Source organism: Colletotrichum tamarilloi (assembly GCF_030869305.1).
Source record: "Colletotrichum tamarilloi strain Tom-12 chromosome Unknown Scaffold_5.1, whole genome shotgun sequence".
Classification (NCBI taxonomy): Eukaryota; Fungi; Ascomycota; class Sordariomycetes; order Glomerellales; family Glomerellaceae; genus Colletotrichum; species Colletotrichum tamarilloi.
In genome coordinates this window covers 732448-747684 of record NW_026849388.1, presented here as the reverse complement: position 1 = coordinate 747684, position 15237 = coordinate 732448, and the positions used below count along the sequence as shown (strand labels likewise).

Below are 15237 nucleotides of genomic sequence, written 5' to 3'. Positions count from 1 at the left end.
TACACATAGCCATTCCATAACCATTCTGGCCTATGGATGTCATGGATATTGAGACTAATGGAATGGTCTGCAATGAAGATGAGGTGGAAGATCTGGGAAAGTTCTGGTGTGTTCATTAGCTTTTGGAGGAGAAGCCGTTTGGAAGCATCAGTATACCATCTTCGTACGGAAGACTATCGTGATGGTTTTGAGCGGCCAACTTAGACCATCAACCATATTTGAGATCTCTGTCGGCTTCCACCGAAATCCACGCTCACATTTAATTCATTGAGAGTATGGCGATGGCAGGTTGTAATAGCCTCTGCCAGCACAAGAGATGTGATATTAGACCTCCGCCCAGCAAATCCTGGGCATGACGGATACGCTAACTAGGCCAGATGCTCTCGAATGGTCGAGGGTTTCCGCAATGTTCCGTGCTACTCAGACCACATACTGGGACACATGTGGCTGGATAAGAAGGTAGCCTAGAGCGGTCAATCAGACCGAGACGTATGGGGAGGATAGCTTTTGGTGCAGTGCTCAGGAGAGAACAAGCCTGACAACAAGTCCTTCCCACTTTTTCCCTTTGAGAGATTCAAAACTGACTTGAAGTGTTGTCCACTTCATGCCAACAACTATAGTCGGAGGAACTGCCTTTTGACAGGATGGTAGTCCTTGGTTCGAAGAGAATCCTTAAATGATTTATTTCAGCTCAGAGAGATTACCTCATCGGATGCCTTCAGCTACAGTCGTTCCTTTTACCAGCCCGTGTGGCCTGACCACACCCCAGTTCTGGACGTAATGGGAGATGTCAATTCTACCATCATGTCGTTAGCGAAGCTGGTCGCTTGAAACGTCTTTTAGCTTGTGTTCGTAGGACCACTTTCGCTGCATGCCGTAGTTCATGTGTAAAGTGGTGTGCGCCTGCATCGCTCCTTCCTCCCGCTACATCCCTCCTTTCTCAACCTAAGTACCTTACCAACTTCGCGGAGACTGAGGGTATACATCCCTTCCCAACGTCGTTCCTGTCACCACCACCCCGCGGTCAACTGGCCGAGTGGGTTCGACTCTGGCGCAGAGTCGAGATTAAATAAAATACCCCAATGAAACCAGTGGTGGTCGGAGGGGCGCGCTGTTTGATTCCGGATAGTGGCGTGAAGTATCGAGTAAGTTATCAACAGCCCTTCCTTCCTTTCCTTTCCCTTTTCTTTTCTGGTTTGTTTTCTAAGCAGTCTGAGATGTTGTTTGTCGAAGTTAAATATGACACTTTCCTGCATCGCCTTTTGCTAGATTGAGTCTCGAAAGCAAGATTACCTCCTCATTGCTCCTCCCAAGAGAAACGATGCAAAGCTTATCATAGCAGGAAAAGTAGAAGCAGAATATTACATATGTATCTCCGCTATGCCGTGGCAAGTCAGTGACACCATCAGCTAATGCGCCGACGAGTAAAGGAATAGCTCGGCAGGACTGATATCACGAAGCCCTGACAGGATTAAATGTACACAGACGTCATGTGTTGCTTTGTGGTAATATTACTATGTCTGTTGAGTCATATACAACTTCATCTGTACCTCCTTTAACGTCCAAATGACCATCCCCTGCACAAAGCCGCTCACATTCTACAGTGATGCGCCTCTGATGATTCTCCCCACCACTTCGTGGTTTTGCAATTTTGACTATCATCAATACCTTAGACCCGTTCTTCTTTCCTGAAGTCTCTCTCTAAAGGCCAGGAGGGGGCGGTACCTATTCTCTGTGTTAGCAAAGTTTCTCGGTCAACGTTGAAGTAATGGTACTTACAGCACCGTAGCCTCCTCCAGTGCCTGGAGGCGCGCCTGAGGGAGGGGGAGGGGGAGCAGAGCTCGGAGGAGGTGGAGGAGGAGCAGCCTCGCTGGGAGGCGGGGGTGGAGGGGATGCCGCTGCTCCCGGGGGCGCGGGTGAGCCTTGCTGCTGTGCTTGTGCGGCAGCATAGTACTGCTGGTACATTTGAACGTAAGCGGCATATCCGCCATAGGCAGCGTAAGGATCCTGACTGCCGTAGTACTGTGCGTACTGAGCGGCGTAGTCGGCTCCAGCGGCAGGGCTGTTAGAACCGCCGGCAGGAGCAGGGCTTGCTGATTGCCCAGCGTTGTGGCCGCCATAGCCGCCGCCGCCGCCGCCGCCGCCGTGACCACCGTGACCACCATGGCCGCCGTGGCCTCCGTATCCGGAGTTATAGCCGCCGCGGTCGCCGCGATCACCACCGTGACCGTGGCCTCCATATCCGCCATGGCCGCCATCGTGCCCCCGCGAGCGGTCGCCATAGCCCCCACGGTCACCATAACTACGAGGAGGTCTGCTCTTGAACTCTTCGTACTGCTCTTTGACATTCGCAATCAGATCCTCGCAAAGCTCCTTGGCCTTCTCAACCATCTTAGGGTCAGGTCCGCTATTCAGAGTCAGTACCTATGCGTTAATGTCGGCAAGGCGACAATGCACTTACGCGACGTGAAGATACATGTCCTCGTTACTCTCATGATTGGTGGCTGCCTCCAGATACCCGGAACCACGTCCTTTGATCTGGACGCGACACTGAGTCTCCTGCTGGATGTGCTTGACGTAGGCACCGCCGTGGCCAACAACTTGAGCGCGGAGGTTGAATCCGGGGACGGACTCCAAACCGATAGGGATCTTCTCCTCGGGCCATTTGCGCTGCAATATGTTAGACACAAATTTTCGAGACTGATTTGCATACATACTCGGCCATATTCGTCCCTCTCAACCTGCTCCTGGTCACGTCGACGGAAACGACGCTCATCTACCAGCGCGGGAAGTTCCTGTTTCATAAGTTCCTCAATCTTTGCCACGGCCTGCTCAAGTCCAGTCTTGGATGTACTTGTGACATGCAAGTACAAAGGCGGATTCTGAGGAGAGAGTCAGTGCGTGTTACTATACCATGGTTTTCGAAGTTGACATACCGCCGCAGTCGCCATGCTCTTGTCGGGATAGTAGTTTCCTCGGGTAGTAACATCTTGCAAAGTCAACCTTTGTTCCTAATTAGACGTAAAAGTGGGAGGTGTATCGTACCAGCACCAGTTTCTTCTTTGATCTAAATCAAGCAAATGGAGTCAGCAGGTGCCAAAGAGGGGTGATCTGTGCGAGCTATCGTGCCAAGTAAGCAGGATGATCTCGACACAAATCTGTTTACATGTAGGAAAGCGGAATGCGCTCGAGATGAGGCCTGGGAAGGAAGTATGATCAGTGGTTTTGCACAGGAGTATTTACCATCTTCTGAGTCGACCCCTTGGTCAAGAGGTATCTGTTACGAAGGTCGTTGACTTCAATGTCTTTGATGAAGTCGCCGTCGGCGATGTAAATCTCTCCATTGATCGTGTTGGCCGGATCGGGCGATTGGGCACCACCTGTAGGAGAAGTGTCGGTCTTGATCGGGGGAACGTCGACATGCTGAATGCCCTTCTTCGCTTGGAGTTGCGCGTTGATTCGCGCGGCCGCGGCAGCTATGAGTCTATTAGCCATTCATTCTACAGCCAAAGCGAGGCGCAACCCGTACCAGCCGCAGCAGCGGCATCTACCGGCGACTTCTTCGGTTCTGTCGCCTGGTCATTGGGAAGAGGGCTACGCTCTCTTGCCGACTCTGAACGTCTTCCAGGCGGCGATCTAGAGCGGCGGTCGAATCTCGAAGCCTTGCGAGGCTCGGGTTCGGTTTGGTCGAATCGCGAGCGCTTGGCGGAGCGTCGCTCGGTGTCGTCCATTGCGACGTCTGGGATGCAGTGATGTTGAAACTATAGTCGCTCGTTGTCGGTTTTCGCGTTCGGCGTGCGTTTGGGTAATGCGCAAGCGCCTGGCGATCGATATGTGGGAAGTAAAAGATTGGGATAGTAAAATTTACGAGGTATGAAGCTCTTTGGAGGTGGAGCCTTGGAGAGACGGACGGGCCAAAATAAAGTGGCTTGGCCCGTGCGGCAAGACGATTCTGTCGACGGTCGTTCCCATGAGCGTCGATGGGCCTGGCCGTCACGGATTTAGCGCCTCAGGTGTCAGACGTAGCTGCTGTTTTTAGTCTGCACCAGCCACATGGTAGCATCGGAGCGATTATCGGCAGGAATGGAAGAATGCGGCCAACGGGACCATCCTCACACTTGACGCTCTACCTATTCCTCTTCAAGCGACAGCTCACAATTGATGTTTTTCCTGGTCTGATATTCTTTGGCTCAGTGACCTTGGCATGGAATCTGTGGATCTCAAAGCTTACGGTCATTTGAGTGTTTCGACGGGAGTTTAAGATGTCCTGAACCAAATGCCTATCTGCAGTTCGGATATTGTCTTGCTAACAACAATCAATTCGCAAATGAAAGATGACAACACAGTTGCAAACACGAAGTACTTAGGTATATGATCTCTCCTGCAACTACTGCGTAGAAGTAGTTGAACTGTAGACTAGCTTCTGTTGCAAAGTCTCTCGGTTCCAGGTCACTGACTCAAGGTGAGGTACCGAGATAGGTCTACTTTGCATGATACTGAGAGTAAGCAATAAGTCTTTGAACTCAGATTGACGGCCAGATGCGATTTGAGCGGTTGCCTAGTGACAAAACAATTCAGTACCCGAAACCTTTCTTTTCAAGCTATCCATGTGTCTGAGATATCCTCACTTGAACCTGTGTTGGCTACTGACTACAAAAGGTCCAGTACTGTAGGATCAACAATGTGTGCTTCTCTCATCCCAATCCTACCTTTCTCTATCATAAAAACATGGTGATTACTTTGGAAATGCTGCTACAGGTCAGCAAGTGACACAGTGCCGGATGTAACCCCGCACCCTCCAAGCCGACCCCGCGATGCAGTGTCAGTAGGGAGTCCACTCTCTCGGTGAAAACCCCCTGTCAGTAGCTGATCCGTGCCCCTCTACCCCTGCGAACAGCCAGCTCCCCTGCTTCCGCGCCTCCGACTTGCCTCCGAAGAAATCGTCCCCCAATCTCCTCAAATTTTCCCAGTGGGAACTGACACAGACGGTGAGTCAGGGTGCTTCTTCCTTATCTCCCCCAAGCCATTGAACCTCGGAAGCTCACACTACTCCAAGGCTCTCTTGAGATTTCCTCTTTCCTCTGGTCCAAAAAGAGAGCAATTGGCTTGTTCTCGCGAATTTGAACCTGGAAAGATGGCGTCTCGTCGCCTCCTTTCGACCTCGCTCTGGCGGGCCGCCGCCGCCCCGGCTCAAGCGACATCGCTCTCTGCCGCCGCACGATGGAGCTCAACCACCAGCTCGACCTCTGCCATCGCCTACAAGGCTCTTCGACGTCGCTCGGCGCCTCTGCCCGTCAGCGACAGCCCGCCCGCCTGGTCCGCCCAGGCCGCCGTCTCTAACATCCTCTACGACATGCCCTCCCCGTCGTCTCAACCCCCGAAGCGTCACATCCTCAACTGCCTGGTCCAGAACGAGCCCGGTGTCTTGTCCCGCGTCTCCGGCATTCTCGCCGCCCGCGGCTTCAACATTGACTCCCTCGTCGTGTGCAGCACCGAGGTCGATGACCTCTCGCGCATGACCATTGTCCTGACCGGACAGGATGGTGTTGTCGAGCAGGCCAGACGCCAATTGGAGGATCTCGTCCCCGTCTGGGCCGTCTTGGACTACACCAACGCCGCCCTGGTTCAGCGCGAGCTTTTGCTGGCCAAGATCAACATTCTTGGACCCGAGTACTTTGAGGAGCTGCTCGCTCACCACCGTGAGATGACGGCTGTCGACGTCGAGGAGCATGCGCTCGAGGGCGAGCAGCAGCAGACTCTGGAGGATGTCGCCAAGGACTTCCACCCCAGCAAGTTGGCTGTCAGTCAGGCATTGCGCCACAAGCACGAGCATCTCAAGTCCATCACCTACTTCGCCCACCAGTTCGGAGGAAAGGTCCTGGATATCAGCACCAACAGCTGCATTGTGGAAGTGTAAGTCTACTCTACTCCTCAGCCGACGGAAGCCGGAAAAAAAAGCATTTACTGACAATCGCGCAGCTCCGCCAAGCCGTCCAGAATCGACTCTTTCCTGAAGCTCATCGGACCCTTTGGTATTCTCGAGTCCGCCCGCACTGGTCTGATGGCCCTGCCCCGTTCCCCGTTGTACGGACCCAACGAGGAGACGATTATTAAGGAAGCGGATGAGGTTGTCGACGCTAGCCAGCTTCCCCCTGGTTAAGCTATTTTGTATTAAAGAATATCCGGCGTTGGTAAAAAGGGGTATTGCCATCTTTTTCAATGCTACCAAGTTGCTACACAATCTGTACCATTTGTTTGCCAAAGAAAGAAACGCCTCGCTTTTGTTGTAGCTGTGAGCCTTTTAAACGCCGACACATATCCCATTTAGATCTTGCCCTTGTTCACAACGAAGCCCTCGAGGGCAGCTGTTCAATCGTTAGCGTCGTGAAGTCTGCCGAGAGATATGGGAATTGAACTTACAAACAGCGGCCCAGAGACGGTTCTCGGCCTCGGGGAAGACCAAGGAACGAGGGCTGTAAAAGACCTCATCGGCTACCTCCTCGGGGTGACGAGGCAGGCAGTGCATAAACTTCCAGCCCTCCTTAGCACCGCCTCGCTTGGCCAGGTCGTTGGTGATCTGGAAGCCGGCAAAGGCCTTGAGGCGCTTCTGGGTCTCGGTCTCCTGGCCCATGGAAACCCACGTATCGGTCACCAGGATGTCGGCGTTTTTGCAGGCCTCCTCAGGGACGGTTGTCTCTGTGAGCTTACCGGGAGAGGCAACGCCCTTGGCAGCAGAGTTGATGACGGCCTTCATGACCTCGGGAATGCTGTAGCCAGTAGGCGAGGCCACGGAGATATCGACGCCCATCTTGACGCAGCCGATGGCCAGATCAAAGAGGACATTGTTGGAGTCTCCGATCCACGCGACCTTCATTCCTTTCAGGCCCAGATCGGCCTTGTCTGAGGTGGCAGAAGCAGGGAATGCCTCGTGGATAGTCAGGAAGTCGGCAATAATCTGCAGAGGATGGTAGTCGTCGGAGAGCGCGTTGATGACGGGGACGCTAGAGTCCTTGGCCAGCCCGGCGACATCAGAGTGAGGACCGACACGGGCGACCATGCAGGAGGTCATGGAAGAGATGACCTTGGAGGTGTCATACAGAGACTCATTGACCTAGACAGCCTGTTACTTGAATGCACTCCATCTCATGTGAGCTTCAGTCAACGTACCCCGAGCTGAATGTCATCCTTGCCCAAGAACATGGGATGACCACCCATGAGAGCCACGGCAGCTTCCGTCGACACGCGAGTACGGGTACTGCGCTTGCTGAACATCATGGCAACGGTCTTGCCGGTCAAGCTCGATGCGAGCGCCTGGGGCACATTGCCGGACTTGACTGCGGTTTTGTTTGAGGCGGCGTTGCGGACGAGGGTAGCGAACTCGGCCGGGCTCAAGTCCGCAATGGACATGAGATGGCGCGGGCCGGTCGATTGTGAGTATGCGCGGCTCTGGGCGCCGTTGAGAGCTTGACGAGTGACTCGGAAAGCTGTTTGCTTCATGGTGGGCGACTTGGTGTGTCGAGCCTTAATGTCTGAAATGTGAGAAGTCGTAGACCGCTTGGTGAAGGCAGAGTCAAGTCAATCGAGGGTCAATGGATGAAGCTTGGATCTAAAGTTGTAAACAGTAAGAAAAAAATGGCTAGTGAGTCGAAGTGGTGGTCAATTGATGAGTATTAAGAGTTGATTGAGTCACGATTGGATTGGATGGATAGCTTCAGTGAGAGACCACAACGGCCAGGACCTCCACAAAGTCTCCTGCGGGCTGCAAACTCAACGAACTCCTCACCGCTTTACACCGAAAATTTCAGAGTCACCCTTTGCCTGTAAATCACAGGGCGTTACAGGGCGTATGCAAGGTCATAATGGAAGGATAGCGCGATAAGGATTACAGAGGCGAGACACTGACACTGTGTACCTAGATAAGGTACCTTTCCTAACGGCATTTGTTGCTGCGTGAGCCCAAACCACCCAGTCTGTCGAAGGCGCCGGAACCGGAACTCGCCAACAACATAAGTTGGCCTTAGTCCGGGCAGTCACCGGTGGGCAGTGATTTACTGCTGCAACTGCAACAGTGCAGGCTGAGGGTGCACAGGTGGTGCATGTGTGCCTGAGAAGGAAGGAATGGCCCGTGCCCACCCGGCCAGGCACTGGAGGGCAATTGAGGCGTGGGAGGGAAGATCATCCCCAGCCATCCACATGGGCGCTGAGTGGAAAGTCCGCCCTGGTGACCAGATCTCGTCTCATTGGTTTCAGCTGACCTCCACCCCGGCCTCTTCAACTGCACTGCCCGTCCTGGGATGAACCAAGTTACTTGACATCATCACCATTACGAATCCCGACTATCTGGATTGTCTGGGCAAGATCGGAACCACGTACACTTCCTCTCTGCATGATTTCCTTTTGTACGACTTTTCGTGGTTTCATTACTCTTTGTCATCTCGACCGGCGATGACGGACTTTCTTGCGCTCTGATCCGATAACGACACACCACAAACTGTGATCACGAGAATACTCTACACGCGATGGCTGAAGACGAAGAAAGATCGCCGCTCCTGGCGGGCAAGGGCAAGGGCAGGGCCGAAGATGACTCCTCATTGTCCGAATCGGCGCCTCTGTTGTCCAGCTCTTCTGCGACGCCCCGATACGATGGCGAGCAAGATGACCCAGAGAGGTCTCGCGCCGCCTCCCTCGCTTCGAACCCGCCGAGCACGACCACTAAGAGTTCTGTACGATGGGCGTCAGTGATATCCATCACCGTATTGATATTGTTGGTATTTGGTATCATGGCCGGTTGCTTCTTCGTACCCTCGGCAGTTCAAGAGTATGCGAAGCAGGCTGCCGTCGTCGAGCCGACGAATCTGGCCCTAGAATCAATCACGACGGATGGTGTGCGGGCACGTGTTCAGGCCAACTTCAAGCTTGATGGCTCTAGGGTCCAGGACACGACATCTCGAAGGATCGGAAAGTTTGCAACTTGGATTGTGAGGCGATTGGGAACAGAACAGACAAAGGTTGGCGTGTTCTTGCCAGAATACGACGACGCTTTGCTCGGCACTGCTGTTGTGCCGCCACTCACCATTAGTATCGTCGATGGCCAAACTACCGCGATCGATTTCATCGCCGAACTGTCACCCGGTGACGCCGAAGCGTACCGAAAGATTGCCAACGAATGGCTAGATGGAAATCTCGACCAGCTAAAGGTGCTTGGAAAGGCCAACATTCCACTCAAGTCCGGAATCCTCCCACTTGGCACTCATTCAGTGAGCGAGGTCTTGGTATTTGAAGGTCAATCACTCTACCGCTCCTTTGCTTCCCTGTACTTTGGAGAAAAATTTCTGCTTTAAATACCACTATGCTTCAATCACAACATGCTCCTTCAAGCTCCATACTGATGCCTCATTTAGCGAACCAAATCCCAACGTTGCCGCAGTATAATATTTCCCGCCTCAACTTCCGAGACCTGCCAGACTCGGACGGCCAGCGAACAGCTGTCGGCGCCGACGTAGCCATCACCGCCTACAACGAGTTTCCCGTCAGCTTAGATGTACCGGAACTTGGCTTTGAAGTTCTGGTTCCCAACTGCAATTCTTTTGACCCCTACATTCTTCTTGCCGACGCCACAACCAAGCCCCTCTCAATCAAGCCACGAACCGATGTCACTGTCAACGTCTCTGGTATCATCCGAGAGCTCCCAAAGTCACTGACAAGAGTTTGCCCTAACTCGAAGTCATCACCTCTGGACAAATTCTTGGACCAGTACATGCACGGCGAGGCCGCTACTGTCTACGTTCGTGGTCGCAAGATGCCCGATTCAGACACCCCAGACTGGGTCGGCGACATTCTGTCCGAGATCACTGTTCCTGTTCCCTTCCCGGGTCAAGGTTTTGACAACCTCATCAAGAGCTTCTCGCTCACCGATGTGAACTTTCAATTGCCCGATCCTATGGCGGACCCGGATGACCCTGATGGATCGCCAAAGGTTTCGGGTACGGTTGAGGTTCTCGCGAGTCTTCCGAAAGAGATGAACTTTGACATCAATGTCACGGATTTGAGAGCCACGGCAGACGTTATGTATCAGAACAAGAAACTCGGGGAACTCAACCTCGACAAGTGGCAGTCCGCTAACTCAACAAAAGAGGCTGGCGACGAGAAACACGAGCCTCTCCTGAGAATCACGTCCCGGGTCATTGATGCTCCCCTCAATATCACCGATGGCGATGTCTTGACGGACGTTATGCAGAGACTTCTCTTCGGCGGAAAGCAGGTCCTACTGGACGTCAAGGCCAGTGTCGACATTCGAGTTAATACGGCTCTTGGAAACTTGGTCTTGAAGGATGTCCCTGCTGAGGGCAAAATCCCGGTAAAACGTCCGTACTAAGTCCGGCACTGTTTGTCTTATCGTGGGTTGATTTCTTATGTCCCTGCTCACTAAGGGGAACTGAGCGAGCATGAAGGCTTACACTGGTGCAGCTCTCCCTGGCGACACCTTTGGCAGCATTCACCCACAAGTGGGAGACGTGAAGATTATCAGTACCTCTTCCTCAGCGATGACGCTTGAGGCGTTGGTCAACATCACAAATCCGACACCGTACACAGCCTCCATACCATATATCAACATACATATTGTGAGGGACGGTTTCGTGCTTGGCAGTGCTACTGCCGAGAATCTGACAGTCGACAAGGGCAACAACACAAATTTGCTTGTGAAAGCAAATTGGGACCCAACCGCCGAGGGCGAAGCTGGCCGCAAGATTGCCAGTGATATGATATCAGAATATCTCTCCGGACGCAATGTCACCATAGACGTCAAGACTCATCGAGGCACAATTCCGACTGCCCCTCTCATTGGCGAGGGCCTATCAAAGCTGAATATCAGCATTGCCGCTCCGAAGTTGGACCTTCCCGGAGAAGGCGACAAGAAGGGACACTTCATTAGAGATGCGACTTTCCACGTGCTTTCCTCTACAGCGACGTTTACCCTAGTGTCTCCGCTACGGTACAACACCATTTATGTTGATTGGATCAACGCTACAGCGTTGTATAATCACACAGAGCCGGTCGGCCGTATTGTCTATGGCCTACCCTTTGCGGCGCCGCCGGGAATGTCTGTAACGCCCAGGCTGCCTGTTGACTGGTCTGCAGGATCAGTGGGCTATGATGCCGTGAAGAGAGCGATTGGAGGTTCCCTAACCCTTGATGCAAGTGCGAATGTCACTGTACGGATTGGGAATTGGAAGGATACGGTCTGGTACGAGGGCCAAGGAATAGGTGCGAGCATTCGTTTGTAAACGATGATTGGCTTTGGACTTGATTATGGCGTTGATTGGTTTATCAATTGGTTTGGGGGGCGGCTGTCGGCGCCTTGTGCGCAAAGCGACAAGAAAACACAAGTCGTAACTTGTATATCAGTACAATGCATAGAACAGCCACATGGCTATGTGAATACACTCAATATGGTCAATTAACATCTCTCGAAATTTCGATGACATGAATTCGGTTTCCACACATTCGAAGAGGTCTACGGATACTTGTTGGATGTAAACCATTGATGGTGCTATGGGCTGCCAAGTTCAGATACATGTAGATATCTTCTTGTCCATGTCTCCCTCTATCACAATAAAGCATTGAGAGACCTCTCAAGGGCCCAGGTAATGACATAGTTCCTACAATAGGCCCCAACTATTCACTTGAGTCATCTCTGGTCAACGAACACAAAATTGATCTGAATCCTGAACAATCCCTTACACCGTCCTTCCGAGTGCTAGGGATGGCCAACGCAGACATCGTCCCTGCACTTGATTCCCGACGCGTTTACTACTTCCTCAGCTCCGATATTATTTCTAGAAACATTAGATCGATAGTGAGCGATTAATACAGAGAGTAAATCGAATCCCAGGGGCGAACCGCTGCCCATTCTGTGATGGATATTCCAGCACATAGACACGGTGCGCGAGACAGTGCTTGACATGTCTCGCGTCAAATGACCCACTCACTGTCACTCAAGGCTTGAATGCTGGTTCATCAAGACTACTACTCACAACCTCACCTAGGTTACAACGTCGAATCATCAATTGATCTCATCGTATTATCTACGTATACCGGCTATTTCATAAAACAATCTGCTATTTGTACCAACCGACAGCCGCGGTCATCAATTCCAAGCGTTCGTCATTCACGACCAAACAAAGGGGGCTACAGTCTCAAATCCAAACACATAACATCTCACATTTACGGACCTCGTCCACGGCACCGGCGCCCCCTTGCACGCGATGCCGAGCATCAACTTCTCCCCTTACGCACCGCGACGCCGCCGCTCGCCGCGCGTGGTCATCACCTGGGTCGCCGCATGGCTCACGGTCCTGACGCTGACGTGGTGGATCGTGACGCGGCGGTCGTCCGCTGGCCTGACAGCAGGCGGCGGCGGCGTGGACCAACTCGCGGCGGCCGACGCCGTGATCAAGGGCAAGGAGGTCCCTCCCGAAGCTGGTGCCTGAAGATAACGTCTCTCTCTCTCTCTCTACTCTGTACATTTCGGCCTTTTTACGACGGCTTGTTATTCCACCCTTTTTCTTTTACGCTTGTTGCCTTTCTCAGCCTTTGGCCAGATCGGCCCATCAAGCTGTTTTTCGCTGTTTTCTTCTTTTTTCGGTTGTTTGGGCTGTCTGTCTTACATTGCTGGAACATTGGGAAAAGCGCCCGCCCTGTGACAGAACTATGGCTTGTGGCCTACTTCACGGCAAGGTCCGCTGTCATGAGACCCGGACTTTTCCCTCGATATGTGGGCTGATTTGGCAGCCCCGCGGCGGCGGCGGCGGCGGGGCGTGTGCGTCTCGGACGCTTTTGTAAAAACGATTTTGGAATCTGGAGAATGAGGCAATGGTATGGGGCTCGTGGATATTGTCGAGTGAGGCATGGCGCGGGGCGGGAGAAATACCAGCACGCATTGCGATTATCGAGGACAGATCACATCACATCAACTATTGCGCCCCCCATCGCGATGATGACGATGGCGGGGGAGGTATCGCGATTTCTGTTAAAACATTCAATATGCCCCTTGATACACTCTATTCAGCCTCAATAGAATCGTGTTACACGGGAGGTTTGTCGTACTTCCCGCTCGTCAAACGTGGAGGATCGATCCCGATTGCACGTGGGGGCGGGATTCACACTCACGTTGCAAGGGGAAATTCGAGGGGAGGGAAAGACGAACAACCGAAACAGTCACTAGCGGGAAGAAAGGGTCGATTGGAATGCAGATTCTCCGACGGAGCTACGGGTCTTTTTGGGCTGGAGATTAAGGTCGCCTAGGGACAGGACTTTGGACTGGGTTCATTGGAACGTCAAAGGGAGACTCAGACCACTGGGGCATGAAGCCATGAGGAGGATTTGGTGAGGCGGACTGGGCAAAAGACACAAGAATCATGTTATGTGTAAGCAAGCAAAACCAACGATCCCGCACCATCGCGATCCTTGAGTTTGACGATAGGAAACAACACGAAACGTGGGCGTTTTTGTCTTCCTTGGGTTCGAGTGGTGAGAAAGGGAGAGAGAGGCGTTCAGCGGATATCACCTCGATCGTTCTATTTCTTCCGCTTCCTTTTCATCTTGTTCGTTGACTACTTCTTTCATTCCTTCTCTGCCATTCATCCGCCTCTTTTCTACACCAAGAACTACGCCAAAAAAGAACAAGTGATCAGACTTTCCACCGCGCACGTGTAGCACCTGATCTTACGGGCTTTTGCTCTACCTATCCTCGCCTACGGTACATCTTCCGCCTGAACTCAAAAGAGATAAGGAAATAAGGAAAAGTCAACGCCACGCTGGCAGATCGGCCTTTGTTCCAAGCACACCGTTTCCAGAATTAGTCCGGGCCAGGGCTTTCGCTACCGAGAGAGAGAGAGAGAGTGTGAGTGAGGGAAAAGGGAATTTTAGAGAGATTTTGCCTTCTAGCAGCAGCGCCGCAGACGCCTTTTCGCGTGCGTGCCTTGAAACGGGGCAAAAGAGAGCAAGAAGAAGCTGGAGGAGGCGCGGGAGCGGTTCCCAAAGGGTTGGGTTACAAGTGCCGAAGAAAGCTCAAAGGCGAGATCGACTCAAACTCACTCCAGTAGGCGGAGACCTGGCTTTTACGAGTAGCTGAACGCGGGGTACACCAAGTGGAAGGAAGAAAACGTGGGCGCTGAGGCTTTTCTTTAAGCTCAAGAGGTAAATATTGGTTCTTCTTTCCATCTTCAGCTACCTATCTAAGCCTCCGGATACTTATCCTTCATTTAGCTCATACATCTGTTGGCCTACATCAAGGCTTGGCATGAGCATCTCATAACAGCAAGCTCTTCACCAGCTTTCCTTCTCATTCTTACACGAAGGTCCATCTCCACATTAGTGTCACATATAGCCCATCATGATGAGTACAGGCGCAGGCAGGCAAGGCATGCTCAACTTCAGAGTCACGCACCCAGACGTCTTCACACACGGCATCTGCGGCCGCAAGGACTGCTACCGCGGCTCACCGGCGGCAGCAGATTGCGAGTTCCACGGCAACGCCGTTCGGGATATCATCAGATCGCGGCGGGACCAGAGACGGGCCCGCTTACAACAACGGTGCCGGACCCACGGCGGCAGCATCGACATGACACCAACGGCAGCGACGGCGTCCACGTCGACGACGAGCCGGACCGTCACGCCTCTGAAACGGCAGCCGAGTCAAAGCAGCAGCATCAACAGCAAGCCGGATAGCCCGCTGTCCTTCACCTCGTCCGACTTCTCGGCCGACTTTTCACCGTGCGTCTCACCGCTGATGGAGGATCTCATGCTGGAGGTCACGGATGCGATTGAGAGCAGCGGCCACACGCCGGAGCGTCTTGCCATGTCGCCGAGGCGGACGACGTCGGCGTTCAACATGGATGACATATTCAGAATGATTGATGAGGCCCAAAGGGAGTACGAGAGCCTCAGCGACGCGCCTGTCACACCGGCAAGATCAAGAAACGAAATACCCCGCGAGCCACGCTGGAGCTGGGAGAGCCTGCTAGGTCCATCATGACGGCCTCAACGACTTGGGCAACGTAGTAGACAAACACAGCGGGGTCGGGCCACTTGGCCTTAGCGTTGTGTGGTCACAAAGAAGGGCCATCTTTGCTGTTCCGAAGCAAGGTAACAGCATACAAGGGATGCCAGAGTGTACAACTTTGCACCTCCAACTTTTGGAAAAGAGATGAATGGGTATCACAAAGAAAGCGTCAG

General features: G+C 52.9%; 6 protein-coding genes across 6 annotated transcripts; 4 read left to right on the top strand and 2 right to left on the bottom strand.

The window, feature by feature from the left end:
- Nucleotides 1-1701: 1701 nt before the first annotated feature.
- On the bottom strand, nt 1702-3731 carry CTAM01_02364 (KH domain-containing protein; the record flags this gene model as incomplete). The annotated part of the gene is made up of 8 exons (XM_060518403.1): nt 1702-1725; nt 1780-2407; nt 2462-2670; nt 2718-2882; nt 2937-2989; nt 3046-3067; nt 3244-3476; nt 3530-3731. The coding sequence occupies 8 exons, from the start codon at nt 3729-3731 to the stop codon at nt 1702-1704; spliced, it is 1536 nt and encodes a 511-aa protein (XP_060387036.1).
- A 1403-nt stretch (nt 3732-5134) lies between these two features.
- On the top strand, nt 5135-6160 carry CTAM01_02363 (acetolactate synthase; the record flags this gene model as incomplete). The annotated part of the gene is made up of 2 exons (XM_060518402.1): nt 5135-5913; nt 5980-6160. 2 exons carry the CDS (start codon nt 5135-5137, stop codon nt 6158-6160), a joined length of 960 nt encoding a protein of 319 aa, XP_060387035.1.
- A 164-nt stretch (nt 6161-6324) lies between these two features.
- Nucleotides 6325-7497, bottom strand: CTAM01_02362 (ornithine carbamoyltransferase; the record flags this gene model as incomplete). The annotated part of the gene is made up of 3 exons (XM_060518401.1): nt 6325-6365; nt 6421-7111; nt 7168-7497. 3 exons carry the CDS (start codon nt 7495-7497, stop codon nt 6325-6327), a joined length of 1062 nt encoding a protein of 353 aa, XP_060387034.1.
- A 1022-nt stretch (nt 7498-8519) lies between these two features.
- Nucleotides 8520-11285, top strand: CTAM01_02361 (uncharacterized protein; the record flags this gene model as incomplete). The annotated part of the gene is made up of 3 exons (XM_060518400.1): nt 8520-9282; nt 9402-10364; nt 10468-11285. The coding sequence occupies 3 exons, from the start codon at nt 8520-8522 to the stop codon at nt 11283-11285; spliced, it is 2544 nt and encodes an 847-aa protein (XP_060387033.1).
- Nucleotides 11286-12266: 981 nt separating this feature from the next.
- On the top strand, nt 12267-12491 carry CTAM01_02360 (uncharacterized protein; the record flags this gene model as incomplete). Its single annotated transcript, XM_060518399.1, has 1 exon — nt 12267-12491. The coding sequence occupies one exon, from the start codon at nt 12267-12269 to the stop codon at nt 12489-12491; it is 225 nt and encodes a 74-aa protein (XP_060387032.1).
- Nucleotides 12492-14395: 1904 nt separating this feature from the next.
- CTAM01_02359 (uncharacterized protein) lies at nt 14396-15037 on the top strand (the record flags this gene model as incomplete). The annotated part of the gene is made up of 1 exon (XM_060518398.1): nt 14396-15037. One exon carries the CDS (start codon nt 14396-14398, stop codon nt 15035-15037), a length of 642 nt encoding a protein of 213 aa, XP_060387031.1.
- Nucleotides 15038-15237: the final 200 nt, after the last annotated feature.